At 40.6% G+C, this 16839-nt stretch overlaps 1 protein-coding gene across 1 annotated transcript in view; it reads right to left on the bottom strand.

Annotated features, from left to right (window-relative positions):
* Positions 1-4311: 4311 nt before the first annotated feature.
* The window catches only part of LOC135484784 (leucine-rich repeat-containing protein 74A-like), a gene marked incomplete at its 5' end in the record, with an annotated part of 33141 nt that continues 20613 nt past the window's right edge, over positions 4312-16839 (bottom strand). The window contains 5 exons of the mRNA XM_064766465.1: positions 4312-4355; positions 4779-4996; positions 7647-7735; positions 10826-11022; positions 16586-16703. Coding sequence (XP_064622535.1) covers positions 4312-4355; positions 4779-4996; positions 7647-7735; positions 10826-11022; positions 16586-16703 — 666 coding nt within the window. The remainder of the gene's footprint in view (positions 4356-4778; positions 4997-7646; positions 7736-10825; positions 11023-16585; positions 16704-16839) is intronic.

The following is a 16839-nucleotide window of genomic DNA, read 5'->3' as shown; positions in this document are numbered from 1 at the left end:
TTTAAATGTAAGAAAGAAATGAAGTAATGTTTTACAAAATGAACAAGTAACAAAAAACAGAAATTTGCAGGTTAGTGCAATCGTTAAAACAGCAGCAGAACAAAAGCTTGAAGCAGCAAAACATGCAAGGCATGCCTACCAAAAGAACAAATAAGCAATTCCATGCAAAAAGTCATCAGCATTAACACACCTTTTTAAAAAAAGTCCTTTGGTTTACAGATGACCCATCATGGAAATGCTTAGGAATAGGATAATTATGTTGTTTGCTTGTGTCTAGTTCAAAAAACAACCATCATCTGAAATTCCTAGGGCTCTGTAGAGGTTAATCAATCCTGCATTTGCATAGGCTTAGACTATGACATCCCACTTAGCAGCATTTCAAGGCACCCTTAGGGGAGAGTCCACTATTAACATTTGGGGCCCTGCTGGCCAAACTGAGAATCAGAAAAAGACTGCAGTTTAGTCTAAGAGTATAGGGGTACATTCGTACCAAGTTAGGGATCTGTAGCTAAAGCAGTGACAAAACGTGCCGTCATTGTAAAATGGCGGTGCCATAGGAAAACTTTGACCTCTGTGACCTTGAGAAGTAGGTCAAATCAAAAACCCACATTTATGAAATGTATCCTTGCCAGGAGTACCTACCATAAAAATCATGTTATGAAAATCAGACCACTACGAGCAATCAAACATTTTAACTTTGGACATTAAATTTGGCCCCCGGGTGGCCAAACTAAGAATTTTTCAAGATGCCCGCCTGGCACCCATATTGGCTATCACATTTGATAAAAAATCAAGGATTTAGTAGAGAGTACATAGATATACATCCAGATCAAATTTGGTTGCAATCCGATCATTAGTTTCGGAGTAATAGTACTGTGTTTATTTTTCAAGATGGCTGCCTGGCGGCCATATTTGATGTCCGAACGACCGAAATTTTAGGGGTGGAATAGAGAATTCCCAGATACATGTCCACACTGGTTTAAAACCTTCTAGCCAAATAGATAGGAAACATGCTACTGTTCAGTGAATCAGCAAACTTTGACCTCTGTGACCTTGAAAAGGAGGTCAAATCAAAAACCAGGAGGATATATGATGCACCTTTGCTAGAAGTACCTACCATATTTTTTTCAAAATTTCCCGACTACTATTAAGGGAGATATTGCATATTTTCACTTTTAACGTTTGGCCCCCTGGTGGCCAAATCATGAAACGAATCGGACCGAAACTTGGTCTCCAAAGTGTCATTACATAAGGGTACATGTGTACCAAGTTTCAACTCAATAGCTCTAACAGTTACGAAACGTGCCCTGCTAACGGACGACGGACGACGACGACGACGACGACGACGATGACGACGACGACGACGGACGACGGACGCCACGGTATGGGATAAGCTCACCTCTGCTAAGAGGTGAGCTAAAAAGGTGAAAAGTGCAATATCTCGCTTATTAGTGAATTGTTTTCGATGATATTTTTATGGTAGGTGCTCCAAGCAACGATATATCACATGTCATACCGACTTTGGTTTGACCTATATATATACTATACATGCAGCATGTTCCTTAACCAGGATGAATTTCTAACCACCAACTATCTATCGGTGAGCACAATGGCCCCTGGTCGTTTCATTTAAGAGCAGTGCAGCTCTGATCTACTAAAAAGCCGTCCATTTCTCAATCTTACAGTCGACTAGAGACGTGCAACAGGATTAAGATTTATTTCAGCCACAGTTTTTCCGTACATCTTCCTCTGCACTACTCACTTGACAAAGAATGGCATGTTGTATGACCAGAATCATTGTATTCGGGAAACAAATGAATGTGAGTTTTTGTACAGATGGCATGCATCAGTTTGACATGTGATGGCAATTTGACCAATCAAATGCCATGACCTAGAAAGTGGCGACGGTCCGGGACTTATTTGACCATCTAAAGACCAAACTGACAATCAGTAAATCTCAAATCTAATGAAAGGGTAAAACTTTCTTACCATATTTCTTCCTTTCTAAAATCATTGATTAGCTAAAACATAAGCCTTGTTATGTATAATTCTTCAAAGTTATTCCGAATAATCCTAAAATAATTGATTTAGCTGCATGTAAAACCCGTAGACATAGGATCAAAACTAAAACGGTTTGAAGTTATTCTTAAGAAATAGACAAAATATCATGGAAACACTATAGTATGGGATGGTCCATATTCCTACATCTGTGGGGAGGCTAGCAATATATTTAGGCGGAACAGGAATAGGCGGAACAAGAATTAGGTGAAACAGGAATCATGCGAGTTTCATGTGACTGTGTATTGATTTGTTGTAGAAATGAGCCCTGACTGGCTGCTAACTTTGCGACAGCTACATGCGAAAGAAAACAAGACGTGTAAAATTTACAAAATACGGAGGCCAGATAAATGTCACCTGTTTGCAGTTTTAGTTGACCATAGGTATACACTACGATAGTATTTAGATCCAACCGACTAGATCACATTCATGCACGTTTACACGGGAGACGAGTCTATACCGATCCAGATCGCTCTATAGCGAGCTCTGTTGGTCGTTGACATTTTTTTGACAATAAATACACCGGGTGACAACGTTATTTCACAAATATCGGCCAGAAACACAATAAGGCGAAGTCATGTGTTCGTTTAGTGAGAGTGATCATTTATTCGAACAAACAGTGACAAATATGAAATTTATGTCTACAAAATGCAATGACACTTCGGAACGTCGGTCTCGGATATGACGATGGTACGGATTGCGCGTAACTGACATGACCTCTAACGCATCTCTCCTTCAAAGAAAGCACTGCATTGCACTCAACTACAAATCATGCATAATCGGGTTGGCATGATGTTGGCAATTGAGCGCAACGCGGTGTTGTTTTCTTTGAAGGAGATGTGCGTTGGAAACCGAAGTTCCGAATTGTCGTGTTTATAATATCACAGCCATTATTGATATATAATGTACATTGTACAACAGATACAATGCTTTGACATCAATTTGTAAATTTGTTGTTAATCTGCATATCAATGTGGTTGTTTACGTCGAGAAACGTTATGACTGCAAGTGTTGCGTCTACAACATGAACCACCTGAGTCAATGACGAAAACATTACGTCCAAATTGCATATTTTGCTGGTACGTAATCTACACAGCTTCGAGTATTAACTAAATGTTGAATTGAGAAGCGGCATCGACTTATAACTCAGCTGAGCTGATTTGACGTCAAACATAATCTGACAGTACGAGTGCGGTCTCAGGATCGGCTAACCATAGTAATTACAGAAGATGCGATTTGATATGTCAGAAAAACAATTCCAACGTGTCCGAAGTCGGCTTTTTCGCCGTGATTTGATGCTTACTGGAAGAAATGGAAGTACGATCATGTATTAGTGACAAGTGTTGTTGAGGAGCAGATGTAAGTCGCTACAACAGCACGGTTTGTTTTCTTGGTTAGTTTTTACCACACCTTAAACAAACACCAAAACCTTGTATTCAAAATCGTAACCCCGATCTACTATACAGCGAATCTGCTATACGTAGAATTTAGTAAACACGGACTCCGCGATCCAGGAAAGGGCTGCGGGAGGTAAATCGAACACAAGAAACGGTAGTTTTCATGGTCCTAGCAATAGCTGCATACGCTATACTCTTGATATTCTTATTGTAGTATACATGTAAATACTCTAAACTCACCGATCTAAGACCGTTTCTGGATATTATGCAAGCCAAGCCCCCTTAGATACTATGCGCATTATCGTTGGACATTGTTGGATGACATTCAACTTTGTTTTTATTGGGATAGACAATAGTTGGGTTATATGCCTTTCGCCTTTTCATCAATTTCATAGTAAGAGTTCAGGATGACAACCTGAATACCAACAAGTGTGAGCCAATCAAGATGAAAGGATCGTGGCCTGTTCAATGCATATCATACTGGCTCATAATGCCTCCAAATTATAAACCGGTCTTAGATCGGTGAGTCTAGAGGATTTGATCAAGGCTGGTACGTGTCAGATTCTATTCATAAATTGCCTAGATGGGGACATCCATTCTAATTACAGGTGTACTTATTTTATTTACAATTCTACCGCACCAGGCACTTCTGACTGCCAACATCATCATATACCAGGATTCCATTTACAAGATACATGCTTATCATCAAGTATGATCGAATAAAGACCAAGTCATGTATGTGAAGAAATACTGCATCTAGTACTAGGCTCTAATTCCGACAACGGAAAGCTTTTACATAAAATATCTTCTCCGGACTAGCTGCGGCTTCATTTTCGTCACAAAATACATGCCTCGATCAAACACTGCTTACAATTTCACGACTGAGGTAGTGCTGTTCAGCTAAAAAGAAAGGTGTCTATTAATGAAGTCATCCTACAACCCATCTGAAATATGCGAGTATCATTTCTCAAATATCACTCTCTCTCTCTAGCAAAGGCATATGAAAAGGAGAGATTTCCTTAATTATATAATATCATAGTTAGATCTCATTTTGTTCATTTGGGTATGTCCTTCCAGTAAATCATTCAAAATGCATGTTATTTTCCGTGCGCAGAAAAGATTGGACGCTTTTGGCCTTACACACACTTAGTTTTTATCTATTCTTGATATCTTATACATAGCCAACACAGTCATGATTCTCAAGGTGTTGTTTTTTTATTTGAATTTCAGGCTTTTCGATTATTGCCCAGTTGATCATGAAATCAACGTGCTACCGGATTTCCGGTACATCCAGCATATTGGATAATGAACCCAATGGCCCACCTGCACCTACATCCAGTGTGGGTGACGCTCGAGGACTCCGACCGCTCTTTGGACTTCCCAGAGGAGTAATAAATGGCGACCTGCTTCCGTCTGTTCTTAGTCCCATTAATAGTTTATCATCTGGTCGTTCTTCAACCTTTTTCTTCAGCAGGTCTTGAGTGAGCTTGGTAACCCTCCTCCTTTCCTTGATGTAGGCGACGTTGCCTTCGCAGAGTTCCCTGTGACAGGTGTTGAAGGAGGCGAGAGCACGAGAGGAAAGAGATGCAAGAAGCAAGCAAGCAGGCAGACAAAGGTGCGCATAGACAAGAAGCACAGAGAAAAAGTCAGATGGAAACAGGAAAAAAACAGAAAGAAAGCATTAGATAAAAGCAACTGTCAAACTAAATCCAATTGCTAGCAACTGATTAAATTAATGAGGTCAATATGTATTTTACCAGCGTGAAGGACGATATCAAATATAACGGAATTCACAGTCGACTAACCAGTGAGTTCTCGGAGAAATATAGATGAATATGTTTTTGTAAATCAAATTACCATTTCTTTGCCCGTTTTAGCTTAGAGATTTACATTCTATTATCTTTTAATCTCGCGTCAGCCCTTTCATCAAAAAGGTCAACCGTTTGATGATGAGAGTTTGTTTTGGTCAATAGACATGTTAGTTGAAAATATAACTGGAAGTGCTTTTAGCAAGAAACTAATCAAACTAAGTTTTAGTCGAAAATCGCAAGGCTGCCGTCTTTTTCACACGAGTTAAGGATATTCTCTTCACCCAGACGTACTTTCAAACGCTAATTTCTCCAGGTCACGCCTCTTTATTTGATATTCTTTATTGCCAGTCGCTAACTCTCTATTCATCATTTAAAAGAGCAAAAAAACAAAACAAAAAACAGCAGTAAATGAAGAGTTGTAAGAATGGTGAGGGAGAAAGACACAAAAACAAACAATTAGTTTTATGATTATTGCAAGCGGGTGATGTGCACTTTCTTTCGGTCAAGGGTAAATAAAAAAAATTGAAATATCGAAATTTCTCAAAGTATTTATCATTTCGTTGATTAGGTTGTGATTTCTAACATGCGTTTTACAATGATTTAGGTGGTTGCTGCATTTCGAAAAAAAAATGCTTTCATAAATTCATGTTTTCCGATCAAAACGGTCCCATTATCTCTTTGTAGAAAAAAACATTGTATAAAAAAGACTTCAGAGGAAAACATCATTCGCATTTCTGATGCGACCTTTATTGCCTTTCAATTAAAATTTGTCGAAATGCCCTTCGTCAATGACTGAATGTCCCTATCGCTCATCAAAACCGATTGGGCATAGCTGCCAGTGAATTAACTTTACGCCCCTGCAACCTTACCTTTATGACTTGATCACAAAGAGTAAAACGGGGAATTCGCAGAGGTTCGCAAAGAACATTTTTTCCAAAGTAGTTTTTTTTACTTCTCTACCGTAAATTATATTTTGACCATTTAAACGGGAAAGCAATGTTATCATATGACTATTACATTCGAAAGAGGACGGCGTCATGCAAAACGACGATTTTGAAAAATACTGTTTTTTTTCAGAAATTCACAGAAGAATAAGCTTTTTAATTTTTGATTGCTGCAGCAATCACCTCAGATCAATCATGAAAAAACACAACAGTAAGAATGATATACGAAAAAGTGTACTTTAATGAAGAACACTGTAGAAGACATCCGGAAATTTCAGGTGTTCGCTAACGTTTGACTGAGATCGTATGCATACATGTATATAATATGCAGGTTTGATGATAAAATATACCTGATTGTAATCAAATATACGTTATCACCAAAATGCGACATTATCTGTTAGTTCACTGTTTAAACTGTTGAAAAGCCTTGAATGATGCATATCATTTAAAACATATGTTTTAGTTAGTGATGTAATTTATAGTGTCCGAATTGATTTGCTCGTTGGGTTTCATCAGCTGCATATTTTCAATATTCAAAAGCAAGCAAAGCGTTGAACTGGCATTAAGCATTCAGAAGCTCTCTCCTTCTCTCCTGTTTTGGCCTTTGTTACGCCAGCAAGCTGTGGATATAAACATTGGAAAACAATTGCCTTACAATTAGCTGAGAATGATAATTTGTGTAACTATTGCACGCACATTTCAGAAAGAACTAGATTTTCAGTTCTGCATAACAATCCATAAGGTGCACTAAAACGAAACTCTTTGTAATTTTATGTAGTATAAGAAATTGGAAGATCAGGCAAAAGAATCGTCTATACTTTCCGTTGGAAGGTTCTTGTGATTTGTTTATTTCAGGGTAATCTGTGTACTATACACATGGTATGTGGAACTGATTCATAAAAATGCCCCCCCTCCCCTCTCCAAGGTCGAACGTCCAGACCGACTTCAGATTGGTGAACATAGAGTAAATGTCGTCTTGCATGCTGTTAGTATTACCGAAAGAACATTTCAAATGGAAAACTCGAAAGCATAGAAATCCTTGGGAACTGCGGTTAATTCGTTAGAATCCGACTCGGAATCGTTTAAGGAAGACACATTCATACGGACCGGAGAAGTAGTTTGGAGTGCCCCCCCCCCCTTCCCTCCCCGTAAAAGTGTCCTTAGCTATTGAATTCATGGTGCCGGTTCTATAGAGCCTAACATATTCAAAACCTCACAGATTAGAAGCGCGTATATCTGATCGTTCAGCTGACCGCTAGACGTGTATGCAGATGATGGTACTGTCATTATCGGTTTTCATATGGTAACTGAACCCGATTCGCCATCGATCGAGAGGACAGTCAATGATTAAAATCTTGTATTGAAAACACACTGGACAACATAAAAACCACGCACAAATAAAGAAAATAACCCTTAAGTCTTGCGGTTGTGCTCACCTGTAGTCAATCATGCCGTCTGTCTCCACACTGTCTAGCCTCCGCACTAACCTATCAATCTGGTCATCCGTCAGGCCTATGTTTGCCATCTAAAAACAAGTAGTTTTAGATGCACAAGTGGTATCTACATATAATGAAATAATCGTTCAGAACCATACTCATGATAAATGTAATGCAGTCTTTATCCGTACTGGAATATTGTTGTGAATGAGACGTACCAACGGTTACAAAACAACCTATAAATTGCATCAGAGTGTGAGAAATTCACTGTCAGATTTCACCTCCAGATCGATATAATCATAAAATTCGAGTCTATGCATGACTTTTAATTTAAACAACTTAAGCCTGCATGGGGGTCAAATTGTATGCGATATATCCTTAACAATTGAAAACAAATAATGTGCTCTTCTCAGCTATAAGATTATTACTTTTGTTTATTGGGATACCCTGTAGAGGCGGCAATGTCGAAATTAAATGTTGTGACGAACGTTAAATAACATATATTTTCTTCGGCATGGTTTTATGACTGTATGTGGGCGATAAATGAGATCAAGAATGAATAAAGACTAAGAATTTGGAACCGATAGGGCTATTAAGACGGCAGGCGAAAAAAAACACCTTCGGATCGGATCCGGATGTGATCCGATCGAACCACATTCAGGTCTCAAAAATTGCGCGCCTTTAAGCTTGCAGCACACTGGACGCCAACTTCGGCGGCAAGGCGCGTCAGACTGAACGCGACTGAACGCCGCTCGACGCCAGAGTTGGCGGCAGTGGATCGCGCTCATAGCACACCTACTCAGAATTGGCGTCCAGTAGCGTCTTTTCCGCCACGAGACAAGACCACAATTGATTTTCCAAGCCATTTCCAGTTATTTCAAATGCCCGCCATCAAAGAATGCGTGGCGCTGTGAAACTGAAATTCGGATATGATATACGGGTTAGTCTTGCGAGTAACTGGTGCGATTTAAATTGGTGATTGACCACGGAAATTTTTTTTTAAATTGACAAGTTTGACACAAGTGGACATTTTTACCCATTTCGGCCATTTTCACTCCAAATTTGAACCACCCCCCCCCCTTATGGCCAGGTTGTCAAAAATCAAAATTATTTTTTTTACCAAACAATTTATTTATATCTGTAGACTTGCCACAGCAAATATTTTTTCAATACCTCTCCAAATATGTACTTGAGAGTAAAAAACATGCACTCGTCTACTTGATAGGCCTCGACCCTCCAACCTATGAATATTCATTAGTGGTCTTGTCTCCCACTTCCAAGAATCGTTGGGGCTGCCATTTTGATATCATGTGACGTCAAGACGCAAGCTGATTGGCCAAAGCCTCGCCGTTGACGCTGGTTGACGCCAATTCTGGCGGCGATCCGTAGCACACCTGGATCCTTCTTGCGTTCACTGGCGTTCAGACGCCGCTACAGGCGTCAAAAATCAAACATGCTAGATATCTGGCGGCAAGTGGCGTCAAGTGGCGGCAAGTGGCGTTTGCCTGACGCCGTCCGTAGCACACTACGGATTTTTCAGGCGTTCAGGACTCTTGCGGCAAAAAACGCGCCTTGCCGCCGGAGTTGGCGTCCAGTGTGCTGCAAGCTTAAGACAATCAGCGCAATCCGGTCTCATCTGGACGCACTCGATCTATTTTTTTTTAATCCGGATGGAACCACATTGATCCGGATCATTTTGCATGTGGCTTTTTTTCTGACGTCAAACGGCTCTAATACTACAACATCTTCACTATAGATCCATGCACTTGATTGGGACCAACGTTTACGAAAACGTCGCTTCTCGTCACGTTACAGTAATGTAAAATGCATGGTGACGTGACGACGGCCAACACTACGTCATGTAAACGTTGTTCCCAATCAAGTGCATGAATCCATAGGGCCGTTTAGACGACGCGAAAAAATCCGGATGCGTCCCGAATCCGGATTAATTTTTCGTCGTGTAAACGCAAAAAGATCCGGATCAATAGGGCCGTTTAGACGACAGGCGAAAAGACCGCATTCGGATCGAATCTGGATGAATCCGGATTAAAACCACCCAAGGCGATGGTACCTTTTTAGTCCGGATGCAACCACATTGATCCGGATCTTTTTGCGTTTACACGACGAAAAATTAATCCGGATTCGGGACGCATCCGGATTTTTTCGCGTCGTCTAAACGGCCCTAATGTGGTTGCATCCGGACTAAAAAGGTACCATCGCCTTGAGTGGTTTTAATCCGGATTCATCCAGATTCGATCCGAATGCGGTCTTTTCGCCTGTCGTCTAAACGGCCCTTATAGCCATAGGTTCCAAATTTTGACAATAGGGTGCTTTTGCAAGATAATTCGTCTTTTATTCAATTGCTATCACTGCTATTGTCTGGTTGTTGCTTTATTTTGTATTTGTTCTGATTATTATCACGCCATAGCACGGGAAATTAAATAATCAATTTTGTCTCGACAAAATGCTCTGTATCTCCTATATCTGTAAGAGTTCAGAGCTAAATATGGTATCATTTTGTTTGTCTTTGTAAAACATGGATATCATTGTTTACAAAATGACGTCATTCTTGCGTCATTACCGTTGGCTGCACGCGTATACTCGTATCTCAACAGAGGGGATGGCGTGACGTAACACTGTCAGGGTTCACGAACGTTGTTGATTACACTTGGATACAAGGAGTTTTTCTCGCCTATCTCGTGACTTGCATATTTTAGAATATAACTTGGATACGATTTTGTCATAATAACAGCCGTACATCATCGGTTGAGCATCATAATGTTATCAAGAGAAATCTCAACAGGACGACGGTTTGTCGTAATTTTTCTTCATGAAAGCAATGTTGAAGAGATACGAGAGTGCGCGCGTATGATGTTAACAAATTAGCCGCAGCGGATATCCATCTATATGTTTACAACGAATCGATAACATTTAGTATCTGTGTTCAGAAATCTTTTACCCACCCTTTTGAATAAAACTTGAATCTATTTAATTTCTGAAGTTCCAAGTTCTTAGTCTTCATAAGTTCTTGATGAGATCGACAATGCATTACAGTTGATACTCTACACCCTCGAGAATGACGAATTCTGTCCTTATAAATTGGATGTGTTCTGATTACAGTGGTTGAATTCAATGGGACTGATGTGAGAGGGTAGACTAAGCATGTCCATTACAAATACCTGAACACCTTTCTTGAATTCTTCTGCGGAAATCTTATAATTCTTATCCTTGTCGACTGTATTAAAGAAGTCAATGAGCCTGAGATTTTTCTTGTCCACGTACGCTCTCAATATGGCCATAGGATCCGTCTTGAGGAACACATCTAGTGGTGTGCCAAGAAAATTACTCAGGTCTTCGTCGGTGCTGATACTTAATTCTGGAAAGAAGTTGGGAGAGTATGTGTTTAAAAGACACAGATCATTATTAGGTGATGATGGAATATAATCGAGGCAACGTCACATTTGAATATTGGAAAGAACTCGCCTAGCAGAAGTCGAGCCGGCTGACCTGCACTGCAATGAAGACGCCAAATTTCTAAAATTTGGTAAATTTCTCCCCGACAAGCCAAAAATTGTGAAGAGGTGACAAGAGTACCTCAAATTCCACAACATTCCTAAGTACGCTTAGCAAGGGGCGGGGAGTCCGTGGTAAATGCATAATACCGAATTTACGACCATCTGTTCAATCTGGGCAATTGGCTAAAGGACTGGACAACGCTGAGTTTTGTAGATTGAGATAAGAAATGGAACATGCGCAAATGTAACAACTACCACCATTAGATTGACAATCTATCCATTGTGCAATATCTGCTGAAGGTGATCCTAAAGTTGCTACCACCACAAGTCGAGGTCATACTTCTTTTAGGAACAAGCTGAATTCCACAACAGAGTAAATTTAAACCTCAGGGTGCTGTGTGAACTCACGATTTTGAACACTACAGTAAGTGTTTTGATTGCATCTAACCGGAGGGTCTGTGGGAAGACCTGGGGAAGTTAAACTTCAGACCAGATATCATCAATGCCACAGAGGAATTGTAAGCAGCGTCAAGTAACATGACTCGAGTATACATGTACATCTACGTTGGAGACGATTTCATCAGTGGGTGTTTCTCTACCTTGGGATTAAGGCAATGTACATTTTGCCTCCTATCACTAATCCTTTCCAACATCAACACTGAGAACATCTAAAAGACAGAGTCACTCGTTGAACTGGAGTCGTTATTGGACAATCTCAGAGGTGAGGTTGCCCAATGATATTAACCGCCTGTGTGGCTCGCCAGGCAAATGCCAGGAGACCGGGGGCCAAACACGCACATAATGGACGAACGCTATGGCATGGATATTAGCCTCTCGAAATGAAGACCATGGTGTCGGGCAATTCCGGGCAGAATAGATAAGTGTGTTCACCAAAGCCAAGCAACTCAAGCAAGTGACTGAGTTCGTTTGCATTGGTTAAAACCAAACAGAGGACGGCATGGTACATCTCTCAAGCATAATATAAATGATAATAATATTAGAGGATTTATATAGCGCTCGATTATGTGAAGCATAATCTCGAGCGCTTTACAAAGCAAAGCACCTCCTAAAAAGATGACGCTTAAGGAGTGATTTGAACTGGCTTATGTTTCCTGCAAACCTAATACTCCTAGGGAGATTGTTACAAAGCTTGGGGGCAGCCGAGCAAAAAGCCCGGTTCCCAAAAGTTACGCAGCGCGTAACCGGCACCACACGCAATCCATGATGAGACAATGGTTGCCTGACCTTGACCATATCAACCAGGTACTGAGGAGCATTACCCTGGATGGCCTTAAACACTAGAAGTAAGACCTTGAAAATGATCCTGTACTTAACAGGAAGCCAGTGTAGATGCACAAGTAACGGGATGATATGGTATAGAAATTTCCGAATTTGTCTGATGTTATAAAGTCTGCGAAAGGCCTTTCAGCACACTTTGCCTACATGGGTTTCCATATTCATATTGGAATCAAACCATACGCAGAGGTTTCTCACACATTTGACAGGGTTCACATCAGTCACACCAACTTTAATTGAGTCAATGTTAACTTTGAGCAATTGTTGGCGGGAACCAATGATGATAAATTCTGTTTCACATCGTTAATCAACAGTTGGTTGGTGATAAGCCAAGCCCTCACATCACGAACGCAGTTCTCAGTCTCCTTCACCGCATCGCATTCAACTGAAGTCGAAAGTGGGCGAAAAGACAGATATAACTGATTATCATCAGAATATCCATGCGCATCAGGTAGATGTCGGGATATCACGTGATGGAGTCGCGAAACTTAGAACAAGAATAAAATTGGCCCTAGGCAGCTGCATGCATGTGAAGACAAGACCTGCGAGAGTTGCAGCGACCCCTGCCAAATTGAGGAGGATGGTGTAACCGCAATCTCCGTGCTAACAACTTTCAAAGTACACTCTCTAGTGAAATCAGTTCCTGTACGCAACAGAGCTCTGGGAAATGAAGGCAATATCGAGAAGTGCAGCAAGATCAATCACTGCATGGTAATGCTTTCGAGCTCAACTGTTACAAAAGACTACTCCTCAAACCATCATCTTAAAAAAGGGTTGTCGGGCACCAGCCGACGGTCGCCAGCTGGCAGCTGACAAGAAGAGGAGGCTAAGGTAACTTGACAATGGCCAGAGGGAACCCTAGCGAACACACCATCATGTAGGGTACAGTGGCAGGGAAACGAAACGGTGGTCGACTGAAGAGGATGTAGGAGAAGCTGCACTCGGACGAAAGACCGGAGACGTGATTCACCTTGTAGAAGAAAGAAGAGCATGTCATAGCTTGGTCGAATGTACTGGGCCGCCTAAATGGCTACATTGCATTGTTTCTCCAAGCTTATATTAGCCTGATACAAAAAGCTGAAAAATTTTTATATATTTTTAAAAGGTTGAATATATTGCGGCGAGACATCGCTTTTGCAGCAGGCTGCAACATCCACAAATATTTTGTCAGTGCAACATGCTGCAAAAGCGCCCCGATGCCTCCCGAAAACGCCAACTATATCAACATTTAAACTGTGCTGTACCAATTTTCTTGCCAAAATAATAGATCACCGAAAAAGATACATGTTAAAAAAAAGACAACCGAACCATGTGTCTTGGCTTGCAGCATACCATGTAAAGGTGGCAATAAAGTGGGGGATGACCCTCGATTACCACAGAACGTAGATTTGCGGAAATAGTTCGTCAGATACACATGTACATATGGTACAGGGTGAGTCAATAAAAAGGTAATCCAGAAGTAAAGGGTTAATAATACGTCTTGGATAATTAATCTTTTAATACAATTATAGTTGTACCAAGAAATTGGAGCTCCGTCTGATCCACGGACGTACCGATTTTATCCTTCGATCGTGCATCACTGGGCGCCATGGCATTGTTTTGGCTCACACTTTGTACACAGAAAATTGCAAGTAGTCCGGTGGTAAGGGGCTAATCCGACAAAGGTATCAGTGTTTTTTTAGTGTAATTTGTGTATGGTATAAAGATATAGGGAAAGATATAGAGATTCCTAACTTTCAGTTGGTATCTTCACTTAAATTTTGCGGCCTTGCATCACAGAACACCATCACCTCCAAACACTGAAGCCAAAGCATTTTGTGTCTACATCGCTTTTAAAAAACGCCATGGCTCTTCAAAAACAGTGGTTACAGCTAATTTCACAGCGATAGTTCTCGCCGGTTTTACAGAATACACGAATTCGGGGATGATCATCTAAAAAAGCTCAGTATCGCTGCTTTTCGATAGCAACATAGTTGAATGAATGATACTGAAACGTTTGTTGACTTAGCCCCTTATGCTTGGAATACTTGTGTTAGCCAAATTTGAGCCACGAGGGGCCATTCCACTTTCAAAACAATGGTGCTCAGCCAGGCCATGTCAGCGATGCGCTCCATGATGGACATTTGTCGGAAGATTATACTCAATATATCAGTGAATAAATCATTGCATCTACTTCGTAGTACAGCAAATATTTTACCCAAAAAAACAATTATCCTGGATGAATTTTAAAACAATTATCCTGGATGAATTTTAATTCATCCAGGATAATTGTTTTTTGGGTAAAATGTTAGCTGTAAAACCTTTTACCTTTTGATTACCTTTTTATTGACTCACCCTGTATAGCTTAAAATAGATCAAAATATGATTTTTATTTTCTCAAATCATGGGAGCATTAAGTGTGATATTTAAATGCCTAGCAAGCAATGGCAAAAAAGGGTATTCAAGGTGGTTATGACAGAAAGCAAACACTTGTCGAAGGATGCTTATAAATGTGCTGTGATAGCTCAAAACCGATAATTTGTGTTTTTCTCGTTCAGTGTATGCTTTATGTCTGCGATGCAATCACTGTTCATCGGAAATCATTCCCATGGCTGATGATTAGCAGGGTGTGTTAATGTGAATCAGGAGAAGCATTCGAGCAAATGTTATCAAGAGAGTAACGTGGTATAACATGTTTGAAGTTGTTATCGGTGGCATTTGGGTGGTGGACGCACAATGGACACTATCACTACAATAAACATGGGTACCTGGGACAAGTGCTGTAAAAGAAGAAAGAGTAAATGGATAATGCTACATGGCCATGTAATGTGTATTCGAACCTCTATCCAACAGGGCTGAGATCACTATTAACTGTTCAGCGGTATCGTGGACAAATATGATAAAATGGTTAAAAGCCCTGTCAGCGCCTCAATACTGCCTGGAATGTTAGTTATATGTATGCAAACATCATTTTAGGCTTTTTTGATTTTCAATAATATCAACTAACATGATTCAGGTCGCCTTTGAAATGGAAACTCCTTTTCTAGATTTTACGGGGTCGGAAAGATATTCTCGCACAGGCAGTAAACACGGCCCCACATCGTGTAATATTCTCACATGTCTCACGAAAACGTTACTAAAACAGTTTAGAATCATTGGAACTTATGCTTAAAGGGTGGATGTCGTCCTGGGTGCCGACAAATGGTACCCAGGTTCGAGATCGACTGGACAATAAGCACCCTGGATGCCATTACACTAGACAAACAGCACCCAGCTTCTTTTTGCCTGGCTTATGGATCTTAGGGACGACGTTTCTTGCAATCTCGTTTTATCTCGCGCCGTGGTACTTGCGGCATTAGCAGTGCTCGAAATAAAAAGAACAGATAACAGAAAAAACGCTTTTAGGCCTATAGGTCATTGAAAACACATTTCGGATATATCCCTCCTATACACCTTTTCTGAATAAATCATCCAAAATGTGCTTTCAAAGACCTTTAGACGCGTTTTTTTCTGTTCATCTGTTCTTTTTATTTCGCGCACTGCTAATGCCACAAGTACCACGGCGCGAGATAAAACGAGATTGCAAGAAACGTCCTCGTCCCTAAGATCCGTAAGCCAGGCAAAAAGAAGCTGGGTGCTATTTGTCTAGCGTAATGGCACCCAGGGTGCTTATTGTCCAGTCGATCTCGAACCTGGGTACCATTTGTCGGCACCCAGGACGACATCCACCCTTTCAGCGGAACTTATTCCAATTCACTTATGACATTGACAAGATATAGGACTACACTTCTGCAATTTGATGAAAATCCCAGCACTGAATTTTTTTTGAATCACCTGTATGTACACAAAATGTACACGGGCCCTATGGCATATTTAATTGTGTACTGAGCCCATCAACACCGTTTAATCATGGACTCGACTGAGTAATGCCCAATAATTACCATACATGCATACAGTAAGCCTAATGACAGGACGGTAAAAAAGGCTGCAACAAAACGTTTCGTAAATCGTGTTCAGCTAATCGACATTTTGTGGCGAGGTTGGTTACTTTCAGCCCCGGTTGCTTTAAGCTTGGTCTAGCTCGCTATATATTAGGCCAATGGATTTGTCAAATTTATTTTGCACCCACTTCATTATATAAGTACTTACGCCGAGCTGAGCCTTTTACCTCAAAATCGCCTACAACCTTCCCATGGAGGATCTGTATAACACGGGAAGATTGAATCTCCTTCTTCATTTCAATGAACTCCTTATCCACTTGTGTATTCTGAAACAAAGAGATCATACAAAACCTATCCAAGGAAGTCGCGTCGCTGCCTCTCGCCTCGTACGAAACCAAGGGCAGACAGGATTACTATACGATATTAACTCAGTAATAAGATAGAGGTCTAGAAGCACTTGAA

The sequence above is a fragment of the Lineus longissimus genome, chromosome 3 (assembly GCF_910592395.1).
Source record: "Lineus longissimus chromosome 3, tnLinLong1.2, whole genome shotgun sequence".
Classification (NCBI taxonomy): Eukaryota; Metazoa; Nemertea; class Pilidiophora; order Heteronemertea; family Lineidae; genus Lineus; species Lineus longissimus.
The sequence above is the reverse complement of the archived record's forward strand: the minus strand, read 5'-3'. Positions and strand labels throughout refer to the sequence as shown.